Genomic DNA, 21120 nt, shown 5'->3' with positions numbered 1-21120 from the left:
TTAGAATAAGAAGCGACCTGGAGCGAGGGGTGTTGGGGGTTTCAGGGACGGATGGCAGTCATCATGGAATAGTTGGGTATATGGGATGTGTTAGGATAACAAGGAATAGGCATAGGAGCATGTATGCTTGCATGTATACCAATGCTAGAAGTATAGTAAATAAATTTTATGAATTTGAAGTGTTGGTCAAGACATCAAAGGCGGATATTGTTGGGATAGCAGAGACGTGGTGTCACAAAGATATAAGGAATGCAGAACTGGAATTTGGGGAGTACAATGTGTACAGAAAGGATAGACAGGACAGAAAGGGAGGGGGTGTTATGCTGTTAATTAAGAAAAACATAAAATCAAAGGAAGTGCACCCAGTTAATATAGATGAACAGTGCTCTGTTGAGTCAGTTTGGTGCGAGATAAGCACTGCGAAAGGAAAAATAAGGGTAGGAGTGTGTTATAGGCCTAATGACTTGAATGAGTACAATGAACAATTGTACAGAGAAATAGAGTGGGCCAGTAAATCTGAATGTCTTATAATGGGGGATTTTAACTTCCCAGATATTGACTGGAACTTGTGGGTTGGTCACTCACACACCAGTCAGACTTTTGTGGATTTATTGGATGATTGTTTTCTGCAGCAGCATGTTCGAGAGGCAACCAGAGAAAGTAATACTCTTGATCTGGTTATCAGCAGTGATCATTCGTGTATTAAGAATTTGCAGATAAAGGAACCACTAGGTGGCAGTGATCACAGTGTGCTGAAGTGGGATTTACTCAAAGAGGTAACTACCGTCAGGGGTAAAGGAAAGGGTTTTTGCTTCTGTAAAGGGGAGTACAGTGGTCTCAGACAGTTTTTAAATTCTGTACAGTGGGATCAACTGACGATGTTACCAACAGTAAATTCTAAGTGGGAAGCATTCAAGGAATTACTCGTGGAAGCTACTAGACTTTATATACCGATTAAGAAATATCGTTCAAGGTTTAGGCCTAAATGGTTATCAAATGAACTAATGAGACTCGTGACAGAGAAGAAAAATGCATGGGATGCATATAAATTATCAGGTGACGCAGAAGCCTGTGGCAGATATAAGCTAGTCTGTAATCAGGTCACAAAGGAGGTTCGGCAGGCGAAGGCGGATTACGAGAAATCTTTGGCAAAGGACGCTAAGAAAAACAGCAAGGATTTCTTTACTTATATAAACTCTAAAAGGAAGGGGATGAATATGATTGGTCCACTTGACATCGATGGTTCGACTGTTGATGATCCTGCTCAGATAGCAAACAAACTGAATGAGTATTTTGCATCTACATTCACACGTGAGGAATTATTACAGTTTGAAAATGGAAGAAGGTTATCAAATTGTAGCAGTGTGCTTAATGATTTTGTAATAACTGAGAGCAAAGTGGAGGAGAAATTGTTGAAGTTAAACATAAGAAAGGCACCTGGGGTGGATGGGATCTATCCAGTTATTTTAAAGGAGGCGGCAAAGCAACTAAGCAAACCCTTAGCCATAATTATGAGAGCATCCTTGGACTCAGGGGAGGTTCCCACGGACTGGAGATGTGCAAATGTGTCCCCAATTCACAAAGGTGGATCGAAGGGTGACACGAGTAATTACAGACCAGTTAGTTTAACTTCTGTTCCGGGTAAAATAATGGAGTCACTGGTTAAAGATGCATTGCAGGATCATCTAGACAAGACTGCAGCAATAATTCAAACACAGCATGGGTTTGTTAAGGGAAAGTCTTGTCTGACAAATTTGATTGGTTATTATGATGTGGTCACAAAGGAACTGGATGCGAAAAATAATTTTGATATCATATACTTGGATTTCAGGAAAGCTTTTGACACTGTTGCGCATGGAAGACTACTGTACAAATTGGAGCAGAATGGTATTAAGGATAAGTTGCTACAATGGATAAAAGGATGGTTAAGTGGGAGAAGACAGAGGGTGGTAATCAATGGGTGCTGCTCTTCATGGACTAATGTTATTAGTGGAGTCCCACAGGGTTCGGTGTTGGGTCCACTGTTGTTTTGTGTATTTATCAATGATATTGATGAAGGTATATCAGGCTTAATGTCGAAGTTTGCAGATGACACAAAGGTTGGCAGGGTTGTTAATGACAGTAATGGCAGTGTGCTACTGCAACAGGATCTAGATAATTTGGGCAGATGGGCTAAGAAGTGGCAACTGAAGTTCAACCTTGACAAATGCAAAGTACTGCATATGGGTAGAAGTAACCCCAGAGAAACGTACCAACTGTGTGGTACTACACTTAAGGTGGTAGAAAATGAAAAAGACCTGGGAGTAATTGTGCAGTCAGATATGAAGTTTTCTGAGCAATGCAGACAGGCTGCTAGGGCAGGTCATGGGGTTTTGTCAATGATATATAGGAATTTTGCTAGCAGGGAAAAGGAGGTGATTGTCCCTCTGTATAAGGCAATGGTCAGGCCACGCCTTGAGTACTGCGTACAGGTCTGTAGGCCTCATTTTAGGAAGGATGTAGATTTGCTTGAGCGTGTACAGAGAAGAGCAACACGATTGGTGAGGGGAATGAAGGGATTCTCTTACCAAGAGAGGCTTAAGTTCTGCAAATTGCAGTGGCTGGAGACTAGGCACCTGCGCGGTGATCTGATTGAGGTCTATAAGGCCTTGAATGGGTTGAGCACGCTGAATTCTGATGGGATCCTTCCACTTGTTCAGATTACGAACCTACGGGGACATAAGTTCAAATTAAGAAAGGACAGATGTAGAATAGATGTGCGGAAATTTGCCTTTAGCCAGCGGGTGGTTAATTGCTGGAACAAACTTCCATCTGTCGTTGTGGAAGTTGATAGGTTAAATAAATTTAAGGAGGAACTGGACAGGCATTTGGAGGGAATGGTGTGATGATTTTTTTTTTTTTTTTTTTTTGGCTGATGCTGCATAAGCTCCTACACTTGCTTTCTTGCATCATGTGCCACTACTACTACTACTACTACTACTACTATTTTTCCAGCAGGGATAAGGAGGTGATTATTCCATTGTATAAGACAATGGTCAGGCCACACCTAGAGTACTGTATACAGGTCTGGAGGCCTCATTTCAAGAAGGATGTAGAGCTGCTGGAACGAGTACAGAGAAGGGCAACAAGATTAATGAATGGAACAAAGGGGTGCTCTTACGAAGAAAGGCTTAAGTTTTGCAAATTACAGTGTCTGGAGACTAGGCACCAGCGAGGTGATCTGATAGAGCTGTATAAAGCCTTGAATGGTTTAAGCATGCTCAATGCTGATGGGATTCTTCCTCTAGCTCAGAAAAATCACCTGAGAGGGCATAAATTCAAATTGAGGAAAGACAGATGTAGGATAGACGTGCGGAAATTTGCCTTTAGCCAGCGGGTGGTTGGTTGGTGGAACAGACTTCCATCCCATGTGGTGGAGGTTGATAGCCTAAATAAGTTTAAGGCTCAGCTGGACAGGTATTTTGAACGAACAGAGGGGTGAAGTGGAAGTGGGTTTTTTTGGCTGATGCTGCATAAGCTTGCTTTCTTGCATCAAATGCCTCTACTAATGCTAATGCTATGTCTTGTCAATCAGCTTGGTCAGAAAAGATCTCTTAACAAATCCATGCTATGATTTCCATATAACTGCATTCCTGTGAAACTCTTCCCACATTTCCTCCTTAACCATGACCCCAATTATTTTTCCTGGGACAGAAATTGATTTTACAGGTCTGTAATTACTCGCTTTGCCCTTTGATTCCCCTATGTGAATAGGAGAGACATTTGCACATCTCTAATTCATAGGTATGTCCCCTGAATACAAAGATACCCTCATATTATGGCCGAAGGTTTACTTACCTTTTGTGCTCCTTCATTCAATATAATTGGGTAGAATCCATCAGTACCTCAGGTGCCTTATTTAGTTTTGGCTTCAACCTGAAAGGACCATTAATAGTTATACTGTTCCTGTGGTGTGGAGGAGGCTCAGCCAGTCAAATGAATGGTTGCCTACCAAAAGCTTGGTTGCAGTATGTCTCTAAAAATGCATCTCTACTTTTTTACTAGATAAATTTTGGATGCATTAGTGATAAACACTGTGAATGTTTTCATCAAGGTATTGCTACTATGGAGAAATGTTACCAAGGAAAGTTGGAAGCCCAATATGCCAGCTGATTTTTTGCTGGGCATTAATTGGAATGGCTTCTGATGATTACAAAAGAAAAATCAAATGTAAAAATTAATAATAATTGACTATATTTTATACAGTTTATTGTAATACTTGTTAAAATTTCATTTAAAAATTCAAATAATTAACATTCTTCTCTAAATCTGTGGGTGGTAGCAATATTGACTTCAAATTTGGATTCATCTCATTAAAATCCTGATTCAATATTGACCAAAAAAATGCTTTTCTTTTAAGACTTGCTGTATGCCTAAAGTAGAACAAATGCAGACATTTGTTCTACACATAATAGCAACATAGCAACATAAGCCTATCAAAATTAAAGAAGATATTAGACCTAAGAAACTAATAACAGAAATTCCTATTGTCTCATCTGATTTAACATTGAGGAAAAAATGCTTCCATTTCAAGACCCAATGTGGATAATGTAGAACAAATGTTACCATTTGTTACTGTTGTTATTTGGTTTTTAGGAGCATTAGCAACTACGGCCATATTGCTCCGGGATATGCAGTGGTCATTCCCTGACCTTCCCGCATCCTCCGTATTTGGTGGTGACGGGCTCGAACCCCAGTTTAATCAAGAAGCGTGTGCTACGCACTGCTGCTCCTTCCCACCTGGCTACGGAGGCGCTGTTACGATTTGTAGAGCAAATGTTGAAATTTATTCTACACATTATAGTGGCATAAGGCCATCAAAGCAAAGAACATATGAGATCTAAGAAAGTAATAGCAGAAATTCCTGTTGTCTCATAAACTTATAAAACCTGATTCAATATTGAGCAAAAAATGCTTCCTTTTTGAGACTGTGTGTGTGTGTGTGTGTGTGTGTGTGTGTGTGTGTGTGTGTGTGTGTGTGTGTGTGTGTGTGTGTGTGTGTGTGTGTGTGTGTGTGTGTGTGTGAAGTAGAACAAATGTTCATTTGTTTATCTAATATTTCTTTGACTATGCTGGTCTTATGTCACTAGAATGTGTGTAACAAATCATTTGTTTAACTTTATGTGCATACTGGATCTCAAAAAGGAAGCAATTTTTTTTTTTCTGTGTTGAATCAGATTTTTTGAAGTTTACAAGACAATGTGATTTTCTTCTGTTATTACTTTCTAAGCTCATCAAAATCCATGAGATGAACAGAGGGAGGTATCAAAATTTTAAAATTTGCCAAATCCTTTTTAAAATTTATTCAAACTACAACTACCAACATCCACAACACAAGGTGTAAGTTTATTTAAACCAGTAGCATAACTGAGATATTTGAAATTCATTCCCCCCATCATTCTATCACTTTGAAGCTTAAGAGGGGGCCTTGTTTCAAAAATAGTTTGGAAAATATGCAAAACAATTTTTATGAAAATAAAATCAATTTTTAAATCCTTTATAGCCCATATATGTTTATGTTCTATAAAAAATCTTGTGTGTGTCATCTGAGAAAGAGAAAGGATGCCATATATAGTTTACACAATCTATTTTTAATATCCTAAACTCTTCTTGCAGATATCTACTTTCTGGACACTGTAATTACAGACTGGGTCTGTTAATTACACTGCAATTAACAGACCCAGTCTTTATTGGAAAAAAATTTGTAACCAACTTGCTAACTTTGATTTTGAATTTAAAAAAATTCAAATGAACAGATAATTAAAATTTCATTGTTAATGAAAAAACTGTAAAGTAAGTCTGAAAGTACCATATTCTAAAATCAATAATATAGCAATGGCTTAATTTATCAGTACTCACCTCAGATTATTCATGTATTATCACATTGAAATTATAGTAAAGGTAAAGTAAAACTATATGGGATATTTCCTAACTGTAAACATTCTTGTTAAGTATTGTAATTGTGTGTTTAAATCTCTCTAAATGGAAAAAAAAAAGCAAAAAAAAGCCATTCTATACAACCAAATATACAGTGCTATTAAATATAGTCATTCGCAAGAAGATTTAACCACAGAATTGCAATAAGATATTTCAACAAGAATGTTCACAGCTAGGAAATATCCTGGGTGAAGGTAAAGAAAGCCAACACGAGAACGATGAGAAACGTCGGATAACTTACGTGGAAAATTTCCCAATACAGCACTCTAGTGCTGCTCGCTCAGTAAACAGACGGTAGATGTTATCGGTCTGGAGCAGAAGTCGAGAACGATATATTGATTGACAGGTAGGCACAACACACGATAACATCGGTTTAGTATCACTCAGAAGCACTAATGGTCACTTGCCCTAATGAATGCTTCACATAATGGTAAAAAAAGGTCAGGTTACCTCCACTTGAATCCCATCGGAGCTTGAACACCTCCCGAAGTGGGGGTAACCTAACTTTTTTACTTTAGAATCATAGTCATATTTAGAAATACATTCATAAAAAAATAAATTTTTTATAACTATTTTTATTTTCTTGTTCAATAACATGCCCTAATGGTGAAAAAAGGTCAGGTTACCCCCACTTGAATCCCATGGGAGCCTGAACCACTCCCGAATTGGAGGGGATAACCTAACCTTTTTTCTTTACAATCATGAGTGGACTAGCATATAAATTTTTATTAACAAAATATTAATTTTTTATTACTGTACTTTTATTTTTAAAGACACTTGTCCAGATACACACGTATCATAATATCAATCAACACCTCAATAGCTATTCACTATATATATAGAATCTTTCTTTCTTTCTTTCCGATTATTTCCTAACCTAATGTTTAAGGTTAGGTCACAAAATATAAGAAAACCTTTTCTGTTATTTACTAACCTATCATTTAAGGTCAGGTTACGAAATATAACGAAGGGGCTCACATCTGGTGAGTATGGGCTTGGCACACCTAGGGTCCTGAGCTGGATATCATCAATCTTCTCTTTCTTGGTGATTCCCTTCTACTCTTCTCTCTCTCCCTCTCTCTTTGGATAATTCAGAATTTTTTTTTTTTGCCTGGTGCAGCATAAGCCTCAGGCTTCCTTGCACTACTTGGCTAATAATAATAATATAAAAAATAAAGAAACCTTTTCCTTTTTTCGTAACCAAACCTAAATCAATAATATGGTAAAAACACTCACTAACTTAAAAAACCTGCTTTTAATAATGTATAGAAAATGTAAAAACATAATGAAGAACATAAAAATGACCAGAACGAAACTTTTATTAATTTAGTTTTCATCAAAAAATCAACCAACATTTTATTTTCCTTACAAATTTTTTCCATCTTTAAAAGATTTATCGCTACTATTACCTGTTTACCATTCATCACAAAACTAGTATGCCCTGTTCTTTACTCATAAATAGACATTATAATGCCAACCAATGACTACACAGTAGCTTGTCGTCTGTCATGCCCGCCACCAATCATTTCATCGTTTGCCATACCTACCTGTCAATCAATATATCCTTCTCGATTTCGGCTCCAGACCAATGACACCTACTGTCTGTTTACCGAGCGAACAGCGCTAGAGTCTGGTATCAGGAAACTAATTATCCGTGTAAGTTATCAGACGTTTCTCGTCATTCCCAAGTTGGCTTTCTTTACCTTGGCCATATCCTGTACAGTTAATTTGAAACACAATATCACATGTACAAAAACTGGTCTCAGAAACAGCAAATTCTAAGTGGAAAGCATTCAAGGAATTAATTGTGGAAGCTACTAAATATTTCATACCTATTAAGAAATATTGTTCAAGCTTTAGGCCTAAATGGTTGTCAAATGAACTAATGAGACCTCTGGCAGAGAAGAAAAATGCATGGGATGCATATAAATTATCAAACGACACAGAAGCCTATGGCAGATATAAACTAGTCTGTAATCAAGTCACAAAGGAGGTTAGACAGGCGAAGGCAGATTACGAGAAATCTTTGGCAAAGGATGCTAAGAAAAACAACAAGGATTTCTTTACTTATATAAACTCTAAAAGGAAGGGGATGAATCAGATTGGTCCACTTGATATCGATGGTTCGACTGTTGATGATCCTGCTCAGATAGCAAACAAACTGAATGAGTATTTTGCATCTACATTCACACATGAGGAGTTATTAAGGATTGAAAATGCCAGAAGGTTATCAAATTGTAGCAGAGTGCTTAATGATTTTGTAATAACTGAGACCAAAGTGGAGGAGAAATTGTTCAAGTTAAACATAAGAAGGGGTAATTGTTCAAGTTAAACATAAGAAGGGAGTAATACTCTTCATGCATTAAGAATCTGCAGATAAAGGAACCACCAGGTGGCAGTGATCACAGTGTGCTGAAGTTGGATTTACTCAAAGAGGTAACTATCATCAGGGGTAAAGGGAAGGGTTTTTGCTTTCATAAAGGTGACTATGATGGTCTGAGACAGTATTTAAATTCCAAACAGTGGGACCAACTGGTGATGTTACCAACAGCAAATTCAAAATGGGAAGCATTCAAAGAACTAATCTTGGAAGCTACTAGGCTTTACATACCCCAGGGGCTCACATCTGGTGAGTATGGGCTTGGCACACCCTTGGTGATTCCCTTCTACTTCTCTCTCTCTCTCTTTCTCTCTCTCTCTCTCTCTCTCTCTCTCTCTCTCTCTCTCTCTCTCTCTCTCTCTCTCTCTCTCTCTCTCTCTCTCTCTCTCTCTCTCTCTCTCTCTCTCTCTCAGGGTAATTCAGAACATTTTTTTTTGGCTGGTGCAGCATAAGCCTCAGGCTTCCTTGTATCATATGGCTAATAATAATAATATAATAATATATACCAACTAAGAAATATTGTTCAAGGTTTAAGCCTAAATGGATGTCAGATGAACTAATGAGACATATGGCAGAGAAGAAAAATGCATGGGATACATATAAATTAATGGGTGACATGGAAGCCTATGATAGATATAAGCTGGTCTGTAACCAAGTCACAAAGGAGATTAGGCAGGCAAAGGCAGATTATGAGAAATCCTTGGCAAAGGATGCAAAGAAAAACAGAAAACAGTTCTTTACCTATGTACTCTAGAAGTAAAGGGATGAATCAAATTGGTCCACTGGATATTGATGGTTCAACAGTTGAGGATCCTGCTCAGGTGGCTAACAAACTAAATGAGTATTTTGCATCTACATTCACACATGAGGAGTTATTCAGGAAGGGGAATGCCAGAGGTGAAGTAAACTCTGGCAGTGAGCTAGATGATGTTGTAATAACTGAGAGGAAAGTAGAGGAGAAATTGTTGAGGATAAACATAAAAAAGGCACCTGGGGTGGATGGGATCTATCCAGTTATATTAAAGGAGACAGCAAATGAAGTAAGCAAACCCTTAGCCATAATTATGAGAGCTTCTTTGGACTCAGGTACCCATAGACTGGAGATGTGCAGATGTGACCCCAATTCACAAAGGAGGATCAAAGGCTAACACAAGTAATTATAGACCTGTGAGTTTAACTTCTGTTCCGGGTAAAATAATGGAGTCACTGGTTAAAAATGCATTGCAGGATCATCTAGACAAGACTGCAGCAATAATTCAGACACAGCATGGGTTTGTTAAGGGAAAGTCTTCTCTGACAAATTTGATTGGTTATTATGATGTGGTTACAAAGGAACTGGATGCAAAAAATAATTTTGATATCATATACTTGGATTTCAGGAAAGCTTATGACATTTTTGCGCATGGAAGACTACTGTACAAATTGGAGCATAATGGTATAAGTTGCTACAATGGACAAAAGGATGGTTGAGTGGGAGAAGACAGAGGGTGGTAATCAATTGGTGCTGCTCTTCGTGAACTAATATTATTAGTGGAGTCCCACAGGGTTTTGTGTTGGGTCCACTGTTGTTTTGTATATTTATCAATGATATTGATAAAGGTATAACAGGCTTAGTGTCGAAGTTTGCAGGTGATACAAAGGTTGGCAGGGTTTTTAATGGCAGTGTGCTACTACAACAAGATCTAGAAAATTTGGGAAGATGGGCTGAGAAGTTGCAACTGAAGTTTAACATTGACAAATGCAAAGTACTGCATATAGGTAGAAGTAACCCCAGAGGAATCGTGGGGTTTTGTCAATGATATACAGGAATTTTGCTAACAGGGAAAAGGAAGTGATTGTCCCTCTGTGTAAGGCAATGGTCAGGCCAAACTTTGAGTACTGCTACAGGTCTGGAGGCCTCATTTTAGAAAGGATATAGATTTGCTTGAGCATGTACAGAAAAGGGCAACAAGATTGGGGAGGGGAATAAAGGGATCCCCTTACCAAGAGAGGCTTAAGTTCTGCAAATTGCAGTGGCTGGAGACTAGGCACCTGCGAGGTGATCTGATTGAGGTGTATAAGGCCTTGAATGGGTTGAGCACGCTGAATTCTGATGGGATTCTTCCACTTGTTCAGATTATGAACCTAAGGGGGCATAAATTCAAATTGATGAAAGACAGCTGTAGAATAGATGTGCAGAAATTTTCCTTTAGTCAACGGGTGGTTAATTGCTGGACAAACTTCCATCTGTCATTGTGGAAGTTGATAGGTTAAATAAATTTAAGGAGGAACTGGACAAACATTTAGAAGGAATGGTTGTGTGAACTTTTTTTTTTTTTTTTTGGCTGATGCTACATAAGCTCATACGTTTGCTTTCTTGCATCACATGCCACGATTACTATTGCTATTGCTAACATCAACAGTCCTCGTAATAGAGCTGCTGGAATGAGTATAGAGAAGGGCAACAAGATTAGTGAATGGAACAAAGGGGTGCTCTTACGAAGAAAGGCTTAAGTTTTGCAAATTACAGTCTGGAGCCTAGGCACCAGCGAGGTGATCTGATAGAGGTATATAAAGCCTTGAATGGTTTGAGCATGCTCAATGCTGATGGGATTCTTCCTCTCGCTCAGAATAATCACCTGAGAGGGCATAAATTCAAATTGAGGAAAGACAGATGTAGGATAGATGTGCGGAAATTTGCCTTTAGCCAGCGGGTGGTTGGTTGGTGGAACAGACTTCCATTCCTTGTTGTGGAGGTTGATAGCCTAAATAAGTTTAAGGCTCAGCTGGACAGGTATTTTGAACGAACAGAGCGAACAGAGGGGTGAAGTGGAAGTGTTTTTTTTTTTTTTTTTTTTTTTTTTGGCTGATGCTGCATAAGCTTGCTTTCTTGCATCAAATGCCTCTACTAATGCTAATAGTAATATTTGTAGAAATTACACACAAGGCACCCAAGTAGTACTCCCATACCATAGCCAATTTGCCAAACAGCTTTGTACAGTGTTTGCAAGCACCAACATCACACTAATATTTTATTCTTATAATAAATTAGATGCTTCTTTCAATAAATATAAAGAAATATACACATACCAAACACAGGACATTAACAATATAGTATATCTTATCAGATATACTATATTGTGAGCTAGGTTGTGATGCTTGCTACATAGGCAGCACCACTACAAAATATTGTTCATCAAAAACAGCGAATACACACGTGTACTACCATTACAATAATTTCAGAACCAATCCTGAGCTCACATAACACGTACAGGCTCATAATCATAATCTGTTAGTTGATGCCACCATTACCTTAATTAAATTAAAGTCTAATTATAAAATACTTCAATACGAAATGCTAGCAACAGAATGGTTCTGTCATAACACTTCAATCGAAATATTAAATACAAAATTATCAGTTAGTCTTTCTCCAATACGTAGTCTTGTGCATATCAAATTCCTACGTGTCTAAGCAATGCATCATGGGGGCCTAAAACTTCTAGAACTTCTAAATCCCCGTGATGTATTGCTTAGACATGTTTTTAAACTCCATCTTCGCTTAAACCTTCAGCCACCTGATGATGAATACTTTGAAAGTCTATTGTTTGGACTCTTGACCTCCTATGGTACAACTTTTCAGTTTTAGTTTCTTTGTTTGCAAAGTGATTTTATAGGTGACAACCAGGGGGTATGGGCAGTGCACTTCTTCTTCCTCTGGGCTTAATCTTAAATTACTAATGTAGCTCATCCTTTCTGTTTTTAATTAATTGTATTTTAATATCTTTATCTTTCCTATAACTTCAATGTGATAATACACGAATAATTTGAAATGAGTACCGATAAATTAAGCCATTGCCATATTATTGATTTGAATTTCATTGTTATTGAAAATCGTTTTATTGTTATTATTAACAGAATTCTCGAATTACGTGATGCAAATGACAGAATGATGCTACTTGAGCGTGTATTTATTATACCAGAAGGTCTTCCTAATCACCCTGCAATAAGGTGAGAAATTCATTTTATAATATCCGTATTGATTTACATAAAGTCAAATAAATAAGCAGCTACTTAGTAGCTGCTTATTTATTTGACTTTTACCCTCCACTGTCATGTGGAGGGTAAGATTTGTCTGTAAATATACTTAAATATACTTAGTTAAGAAACACATAAAATCTAGGGAAGTGCATCAAATTGATGTGAGTGGACAATGCAATGTTGAGTCTGTTTGGTGTGACGTAAGCACTGGGAAAGGAAAAATGAGGGTAGGTGTGTGTTATAGGCCTAATGAATCTGATGAGCAGTTGTGCAGAGAAATAGAGTGGGGCAGTAAATCAGAGAGTCTTATAATGGGGAATTTTAATTTCCCAGATATTGACTGGAATTTGTGGGTCACTCACACACAGACTGACAGAATGATGCTACTTGAGTGTGTATTTATTATGCCAGAAGGTCTTCCTAATCGCCCTGCAAAAAGGTGAGAAATTCATTTTATAATATCCGTATTGATTTACATAAATAAAGTCAAATAAATAAGCAGCTACTTAGTAGCTGCTTGTTTCTTTGACTTTTACCCTCAACTTTTGTGCATTTATTGGATTGTTTTCTACACCACATGTTCGGGAGGCAACTAGAGGGAGTAATCTTGATCTGATTATCAGTAGTGATTCTTCATGCATCAAGAATCTGCAGATAAAGGAACCACTAGGTGGCAGTGATCACAGTGTGCTGAAGTGGGACTTACTCAAAGAGGTAACTACCATCAAAGGTAAAGGGAAGGGTTTTTGCTTTCATAAAGGTGACTACGGTGGTCTGAGACAGTATTTAAATTCTATATGGTGGAACCAACTGATGATGTTACCAACAGCAAATTCAAAATGGGAAGCATTCAAAGAATTAATCTTGGAAGCTACTAGGCATTTCATACCAACAAAGAAATATTGTTCAAGATTTAGGCCTATATGGATGTCAGATGAACTAATTAGACCTGTGACAGAGAATAAAAATGCATGGGATACATATAAATTAACATATGACAGAGAAGCCTATGATAGATATAAGCTGGACTGTAACCAAGTTATAAAGGAGGTTAGACAGGCGAAGGCAGATTACGCGAAATCTTTGGCAAAGGATGCAAAGAAAAACAGCAAAGAGTTCTTTACTTATGTAAACTCTAGAAGGAAGGGAATAAATCAGATTGGTCCACTTGATATCGATGGTCAACTGTTGATGATCCTAACAAACTAAATGAATATTTTGCATCGATATTCACACATGAGGAGTTATTCAGGGAGTGGAATGATAGAGGTGTATTCAACTCTGGCAGTAAGCTAGATAATCTTGTAATAACTGAGAGTAAAGTGGAGGAGAAATTGAAGATATACACAAGAAAGGCACCTGGGGTGGATGGAACCTATCCAGTTATATTAAAGGAGGCGGCAATGGAAGTAAGCAAACCCTTAGCCATAATTATGAGAGCTTCCCTGGACCCAGGAGAGGTACACATGGAGTGTAGATGTGCAAATGTGACCCAAATCCACAAAGGAGGATAAAAGGGAGACACAGGTAATTACAGACCTGTTAGTTTAACTTCTGTTCCAGAGAAATTAATGGAAGCACTGATTAAAGAAGCATTGCAGAATCATCTAGACAAGACTTCAGTTATAGCTCGGACAGAGCATGGGTTTGTTAAGGGGAAGTCTTGTCTGACTGATTTTATTGGATACTATGATGTAGTCACAAAGGAACTGGATGCAAAGAATAACTTTGATATCATATATTTGGATCTTAGAAAAGCCTTTGATACTGTTGCACACGGAGGACTGCTGCACAAATTGGAGCAGTGTTGGCATTGGAGGCAAATTGCTGCTATGGATGGTTGAGTGGGAGAAGGCAGAGAGTGATAATCAGTGAACACTGCTCTTTGTGGACTAATGTTATTAATGGAGTCCCTCAAGGTTCAGTGTTGGGTCCATTGTTGTTTTCTGTATTTATAAATGATATTGATGATGGTATATCAGACTTAATGTTCAAGTTTGCAGACGATACAAAGGTTGGCAGGGTTGTTAGTGACACTAATGACAGTACACTGCTGGAACAGGATCTAGAAAAGTTGAGCAGATGGGCTAATAGGTGGCAAATTAAGTTTAACATTGACAAATGTAAAGTACTATATATGGGAAGCAGTAATCCCAGAGTAACGTATCAACTCTTTGGTACCACACTGACAGTGGTAGAGAATGTAAAGGACCTGGGGGTAATTGTGTAGGTAGGTATGAAGTTTTCTGTGCAGTGCAGACTGTCTGCAAGAGTAGCTCATGGTGTCTTGTCAAAGATATACAGGAATTTTTCTAGCAGGGATAAGGAGATTATCCCCTTGTATAAGGCAATGGTCAGGCCACACCTTGTGTACTGTATACAGGTCTGGAGGCCTCGTTTTAAGAAGGATATAGGGCTGTTGGAAGTACAGAGAAGGGCAACAAGATTAGTGAATTAAACAAAGGGTTGCTCTTATGAAGAAACACTTTAAGTTTTGCAAATTAGCATTAGTAGAGGCATTTGATGCAAGAAAGCAAGCTTATGCAGCATCAGCCAAATTACAGTGTCTGGAGACTAGGCACCTGCGAGGTGATCTGATTGAGTCCTGATTCAATTGATTCATGACTCAGACCAATCATGATTGGTCTGAGTCATGATTTCGATTTAATTTTAATAAAATTTAAATTTCAGTACAAAATTATAACCCTAAACTTGTATCCCAACACAGTTATAACCCTATATATATTTTACATTATCGAGTATTAGCTATGAGTTCTGTTTATATAACTTCCGTATCAAGTTATGTATTAATTAATTATGTTACATTTGTAATCTAAGTTGTTATATGTATTTAGTTAAAAAGCACAATTTAATTGACAGTGAAGTTTAACAAGATTAATAGATTTTACTGATTGATTGACAATATTATATTATATACTATACTATACTAAGCTTACACTATGTAGTTCGGGATATAACGTTGTATCGTATAACAATGGCGGCAAGTTACGAACGGTAAATCGACGGACACTTAAGTATTAATTAACTTCCAAATCTCGCTGTCTCAATTCCGAATAAACTAAGGATCCTGACTAGGTCTATGAGATACTTATAGAAAATAATTTGATATAACAATTGGTCAGTAAAGTGGCTAAATATGGCTAAAAAACTTCTCGTTCAGCAGAGCTGCAACTTGTAACACGTGGATTTGATACTCTTACCGATACTAAGTAATATGTAGAAAATCTCTATCTAAGTTAAACTTTAAACTAAGTATCATAACTAGTAGTAGTAGTAGTAGTGGCATGTGATGCAAGAAAGCAAGTGTATGAGCTTATGCAGCATCAGCCAAAAAAAAAAAAAAAAAAAAAAATCACACCATTCCCTCCAAATGCCTGTCCAGTTCCTCCTTAAATTTATTTAACCTATCAACTTCTACAATGACAGATGGAAGTTTGTTCCAGCAATTAACCACCTGCTGGCTAAAGACAAATTTCCGCACATCTATTCTACGTCTGTCTTTTCTTAATTTGAATTTATGCCCCCTTAGGTTCGTAATCTGAACAAGTGGAAGGATCCCATCAGAATTCAGCGTGCCCAATCCATTCAAGGTCTTATACACCTCAATCTAGGAATATAAAGCTACTCTAGAAAATAAGTTAATATGCCAATTTAAGCTAATAAAACAGAAAAAACTTCTCTATTCCAGGAGCAGTAAAAAATTTCACCTGCACAAGGCTACTCTTGTTCTCAAGCTCAATGTTTGATAGTGAGCACTGAGATGAAGTTTGGACAACAGAGAAGGAAAATTTTATGATCCACTTTTTTGACATTTTTAGACAACTCAATCCAGTAACTGAAAGACTGGTTTGAGTTTATTGTAAAGCATAATGATCAATTCTAGTATTGATTTAGAAATTCTGTGTACATATAGTGATCAAAAAGTTATCTTCATTATTGATTTATATGCAGAATTAAAATACTTTCAAAGCCATTTTGAAGGCATTATTCTCACCACAAATCATGCAATTTGTGTGCTTAAACAATTTGATGGCATCATTGGCACATCTTTTCCTGGCATTGAGCATTCTTGTAACATTGCCAGTATTTGCAGCCTGTGCCGAAGAGAGCTTTTTTTGAAGGTGGATCTATTATAACTTATCTCTCTTCCAAGATGATCCAATGTTAGTTAAATAGATTGGAAACCTTATCAATTGAACATGCCATTGCCCAATTTAGACCTGGGTGAAACGATCTAGAGGTTTGCAGCTGTTAAGGCCTGAAAAGTTAATCTTTTAGGCAGAAAATTTAACAAATATGTAATAATTAATGCTGCTTATTAAATTAATAAATTATATTTTTTATTTTAAGATTTTAATAAAATTAACTAAATGAAATAAACGATAAATTATAAAAAATTTACATTTTATGTTTGAATTGAAAAACCTTTTATAACTTATATGAATGGGAAAGGGCACAAGCACCAAACCAAACCAAAGTTGGCTAAGGGAGCCCACACCTTTTCAGCTAGTTCTGAAAGAAGTGCAAATTTTTTAGCACACTTGCTCTTTATTGGATATTTTTTGAATTAACTTTTCGGTTAATGGCATTTAAAAGGCCTCCGTAGCCGAGTGGTCAGGAGCTGGAGTTCAGTAGCACACCCTCTTTGAGTAGACCGGGGTTCAAGCCTCTGACTGCTAAATACGGTCGATCTGCCAACCCGCACTGGACCAGCGTGGCAGATTATGGTCCATTTCCCTCAGCATGAATTGTTGAGGAGGCTTCCATCCTGCAGTGGTTTGATAAGGGCTGCAGTTGTTTTTTTTAAAGTACTTAGTATCCTTAAATGACATGGGCTATGTTGTTTCCAATCATGTATTATGGGCAATGCAGGTTACATGAGCTGTAAAGCAGTTTGCTTAGTTGTCTGTGAGATGAGTGGTCTGTGTTTAAGTTAGTTTTGTGCCTTTAAAAAAAACTGTGCTTTTAAGGATCTTTTATCAACAGAGAAATTGACTTAGCCAGGATCATCCAATCAGAATACAGTGCACCCAGATAACCCTGATTAGATCATCTCCACTGCATTGAAAATGTCTGCAAGGACTGTGCACTAACCCCATTAATTTCATGTCATTTTTATTCATTTCATTTTGCCAAAATTGTAATTTTTTAAAAATATAATACTTCTTGAACCAACATAATTTGTAGTTCTTATTTTGATATTTTACTATATAAAAATGGTATATAAAAAAAACTGAAGTTGTTAACTTTCATACTTTTTGTTTTTGTAATGACTTTGAAAATTATGCTAAATTAGTGATATATAGTAACCTATATTGTAACGTTTCTATTCCAAAACAGGATTCTGTTCATCAGGTAGCTACCATACACATAGATAATTATTTTTTAAGGCTCCAACATGTGTATATAATAAAATATAAAAGCAAAAAAGTCAGATAGTCTGTAAGACAAGTCATCTGCATCAGTGTCACAGGACAGTACATTTGTACTTAAGGGTTAATATCAGAATTAGTAGACTACAGTTTTCTGTGAAAAAAAAAAAAAGTAAAAATGTATTTAAAATTGCTGTAAGCATTTAAAAATTGGTCTGTGTTAAAGCTCCAGGTTCATACTTGCAGAACTTTTTGCTTGAATTATAAACAGATTAACTTTTATATGGAAGCATTAACTATAAAGCTTTACTGAGCATGTGAGGGCAGTTAAATTTCTTTTATCCTTTTTAAAAGAATAAAATGTAAAAATAAACTTTAAAATAATTCACTGTGTTTTCATATTTTATATTGTGGCCCAAATGAAATTGCATTCAAATACAACAAGCCGCAGAACTTGAATGTTTGAAATCAGTGTTCATTTGATTATAATTACTTGTATGATAAACATTAACTATTAAATGTTACGTATACTTCATGCACATGAATATGGTCTTATGACATTAAATTCTTAAATACCAAACAATAGATGAAGCTTTTTTTTAAAGCTCTATCAAAAATGTAATTTCCATGATGTCTTCTTGGGAAACATGTTGATAAAATAGTTTTCTCTACAGGAAAAATTACTTTGTGCTATTCAATGCGCAAAGAAAAATTCAGTGATTAGTGTGCAACATGACTTTCATATGTGCTACAAAAATGTCCACCACAACATAAGTCATATTACAATTGGTATAAGCAATTTGAAAGCAAAGATTGTATCTGCAACAGATGAGCCTAGATCACCTTCACATCACTGAAACAGTGCAATGTGTAAGAAAAATCTCTTTCATAAAACCTGCAGTAGTCCACTTAGAGATACAACAATGAGTTGTATAGGCATCAAACAACAATGTGGCATATTTTCCAGAATCATTTACTTTTGAAATTTGAAATTTACAAATTGCAGTTAATGAAGTGTTAAGACCAAATGATAGATGAAAGCAATACGATGCTTGCTTGCAACAGGACATCCTCCTCTGCTTTGCACAGAAAGCAGAAGATGATGTCTTGTCAACATGGTTTGTTTGTAGGTTTGTTTCAGTGCCTTATACCTAAATGTTCTGGCAGTTGGTTTTTTCAACTGCCAGAGAACATTTAGGTATAAGGCACTGAAAATCCTTACCAAGAGAACTCTCTCTCTCTCTCTCTCTCTGCAAACAAGATGATCAATTCAGAGCATTTACCTATCATGGTTTATACCTCAACTTCAAATATTCCACTGATTTCATCTTCTTAAGAGCCAAGATGGTGCTTCTCCTCGCTTTTATGTGAACATACAAGATTATCTCAATAACACTCCCTTAGCAATGGATGGGATAAAAAACCAAAAATGATCAAATCTAGTACTCCTAGTTCTCCCTGCTCTATATCTTTAGACCTACGTGACTTTTTTTTTGGTGCGGCTATGTAAAGGATGACGTATCTAAAATAAATTTTTGTTGTTTGTTCTCGAGACAACCAAGGCCAAAAGAAATCTGTATTCATTGTGACTGTATTCATACTGAATTAAGGATATCAGGTTTGTTTGTTTTGTTATTTTTACATGGAGCCACAATTCATAAGAAGCCATGCTGCAATTTCTTGGCTCCTTGTGAATTGTGTCCACCCTTATTAACCACAGCTGGTTATGCCACCGTTGCCAACAGATATTTAAAAACCAAAATGCAGAAGCACTAAGGAATGGCATCAATTACCAGAGACACATTGGTAGAGGTCTGAAGAGAAATGGATAGGTTCATAGAATCAAGGTTCTCTGTCTGTATATGTTCCAACAATAATAAATGCCAGTTTTATTTCTGTGGATATTTGGAACTTTATTTCTTTTTGAAACACCCTGAATACATAGATTATATATAATACATAGCTGTAATTCATTGTTTTTTTTTTTTTTAATTATTATTTTTTTCTTTCTCTTCACAGGCATGTAGCCTTTTCTCCCAGTGAATTTGATGGATATTCTAGTGTAGGATTTTCTGCCATTTCTGATCTCCTCTATGGAATTGATAAACTATCTCCAAAAGAATATGAGAACAGATGGAAGAAAGTTGAGAGACACATTTCTGACATAATGATAATCATACGTATGGCAACCAGTTTTATCAAAAGTAATCCCTTCATTAAGTGAAAAATGCTGACTGCAAAATATTTAAATTAATTACCTTAGTGAACCAAAAATAGTTGACTGTAAAGTCGGTGGTATAGTCTTACAATAAGAGTCAGTTATATTTCTGAAAAATTCAAGTTTTAGTTCATAAAAAAGTGGTGAAGATTAATGATATTTTTGTGAAAGAATAACTTTATAACAATTCTACTTTCACCAACCTCCAATAAAAAAATTTTGGAAAATAAAATTTTAATTATCTCCAATATGCCTCATGATTTCTGAACATGAAATAAAACAATATCAAAGTTAAAAATATGTTGAGAAAAGGATGTTATGCAGTTGTCTATAAAGAATTAATGTGAAGTACAAATAACATTAATTAAACCACATGATTATTATAGAGTAAGTAAACTATAGCTCCCACAATACACCTACAGGTGTAAAGTCTGAAAACCTTGATCTGGAGATTGCCGGTTTTTGGATAATATATTTAACTAAACATGAAATGTCAAAAGAGACATTTAATTTTTCCATATGATTAAATAAATTATTTCATTCATATTTATTCTTAGGCCAGGATCAAAGTTTCAAATGAGAAACTTGACACCATGAAGTTACCAAAGCAATCACCTACAGAATCGCACTGGTAATATTCAGTTTTAAAAAAAATAAAGTAACAAGGTGAAAACAAACAGAAACACGCATTTGGATTCTTCAAGTGAAGCAGATATTGCAAAGGTCTATGGTCTGTAATTATGGTAAAACAATTTCCATATAAGAAAGGATGGAATTGTTTTATGGAGAAGACAATTGATAGTGCTTCTTTCTCTGTAACACTATAATTCAGTTCTGCTGCTCTTAACTATCTGATCACATAAGCTATAGGCTGATGAATACCCACTTGTCCAACTTGTTCTAAAATTCCAGATAGGGCCTTTTCACTTGCGTAAGTTGTGAGAAAGAACTCTTTCTTGAAATCAGGATAGATTAAAACTGGTTCAGAAGGTAACAATTCCTTCAAATTCTCAAAAGCTTGATTGGCGGCTTCACTCCACACAAACTGCACAGACTTTTTTGTTAGTTTTGTCAAAGAAATACAAATACTAGCAAAGCCTGGAATAACTGTACGATAGAAGTTACACATTCCTAAG

General features: G+C 36.4%; 1 protein-coding gene across 1 annotated transcript in view; it reads left to right on the top strand.

Moving 5' to 3' along the window:
• LOC150081967 (N-acetylated-alpha-linked acidic dipeptidase 2-like) overlaps window positions 1-19990 on the top strand; it is a 214086-nt gene extending 194096 nt beyond the window's left edge. Inside the window, exons 16-17 of the mRNA XM_090380384.1 lie at window positions 12251-12343; window positions 19786-19990. Coding sequence (XP_090236510.1) covers window positions 12251-12343; window positions 19786-19990 — 298 coding nt within the window. The remainder of the gene's footprint in view (window positions 1-12250; window positions 12344-19785) is intronic.
• The last annotated feature ends 1130 nt before the right edge of the window (window positions 19991-21120 follow it).

This window comes from Mastigoproctus giganteus, chromosome 8 (genome assembly GCF_048544385.1).
Source record: "Mastigoproctus giganteus isolate SK-2022 chromosome 8, ASM4854438v1, whole genome shotgun sequence".
NCBI classification, from domain to species: domain Eukaryota; kingdom Metazoa; phylum Arthropoda; class Arachnida; order Uropygi; family Thelyphonidae; genus Mastigoproctus; species Mastigoproctus giganteus.
The sequence above is the reverse complement of the archived record's forward strand: the minus strand, read 5'-3'. Positions and strand labels throughout refer to the sequence as shown.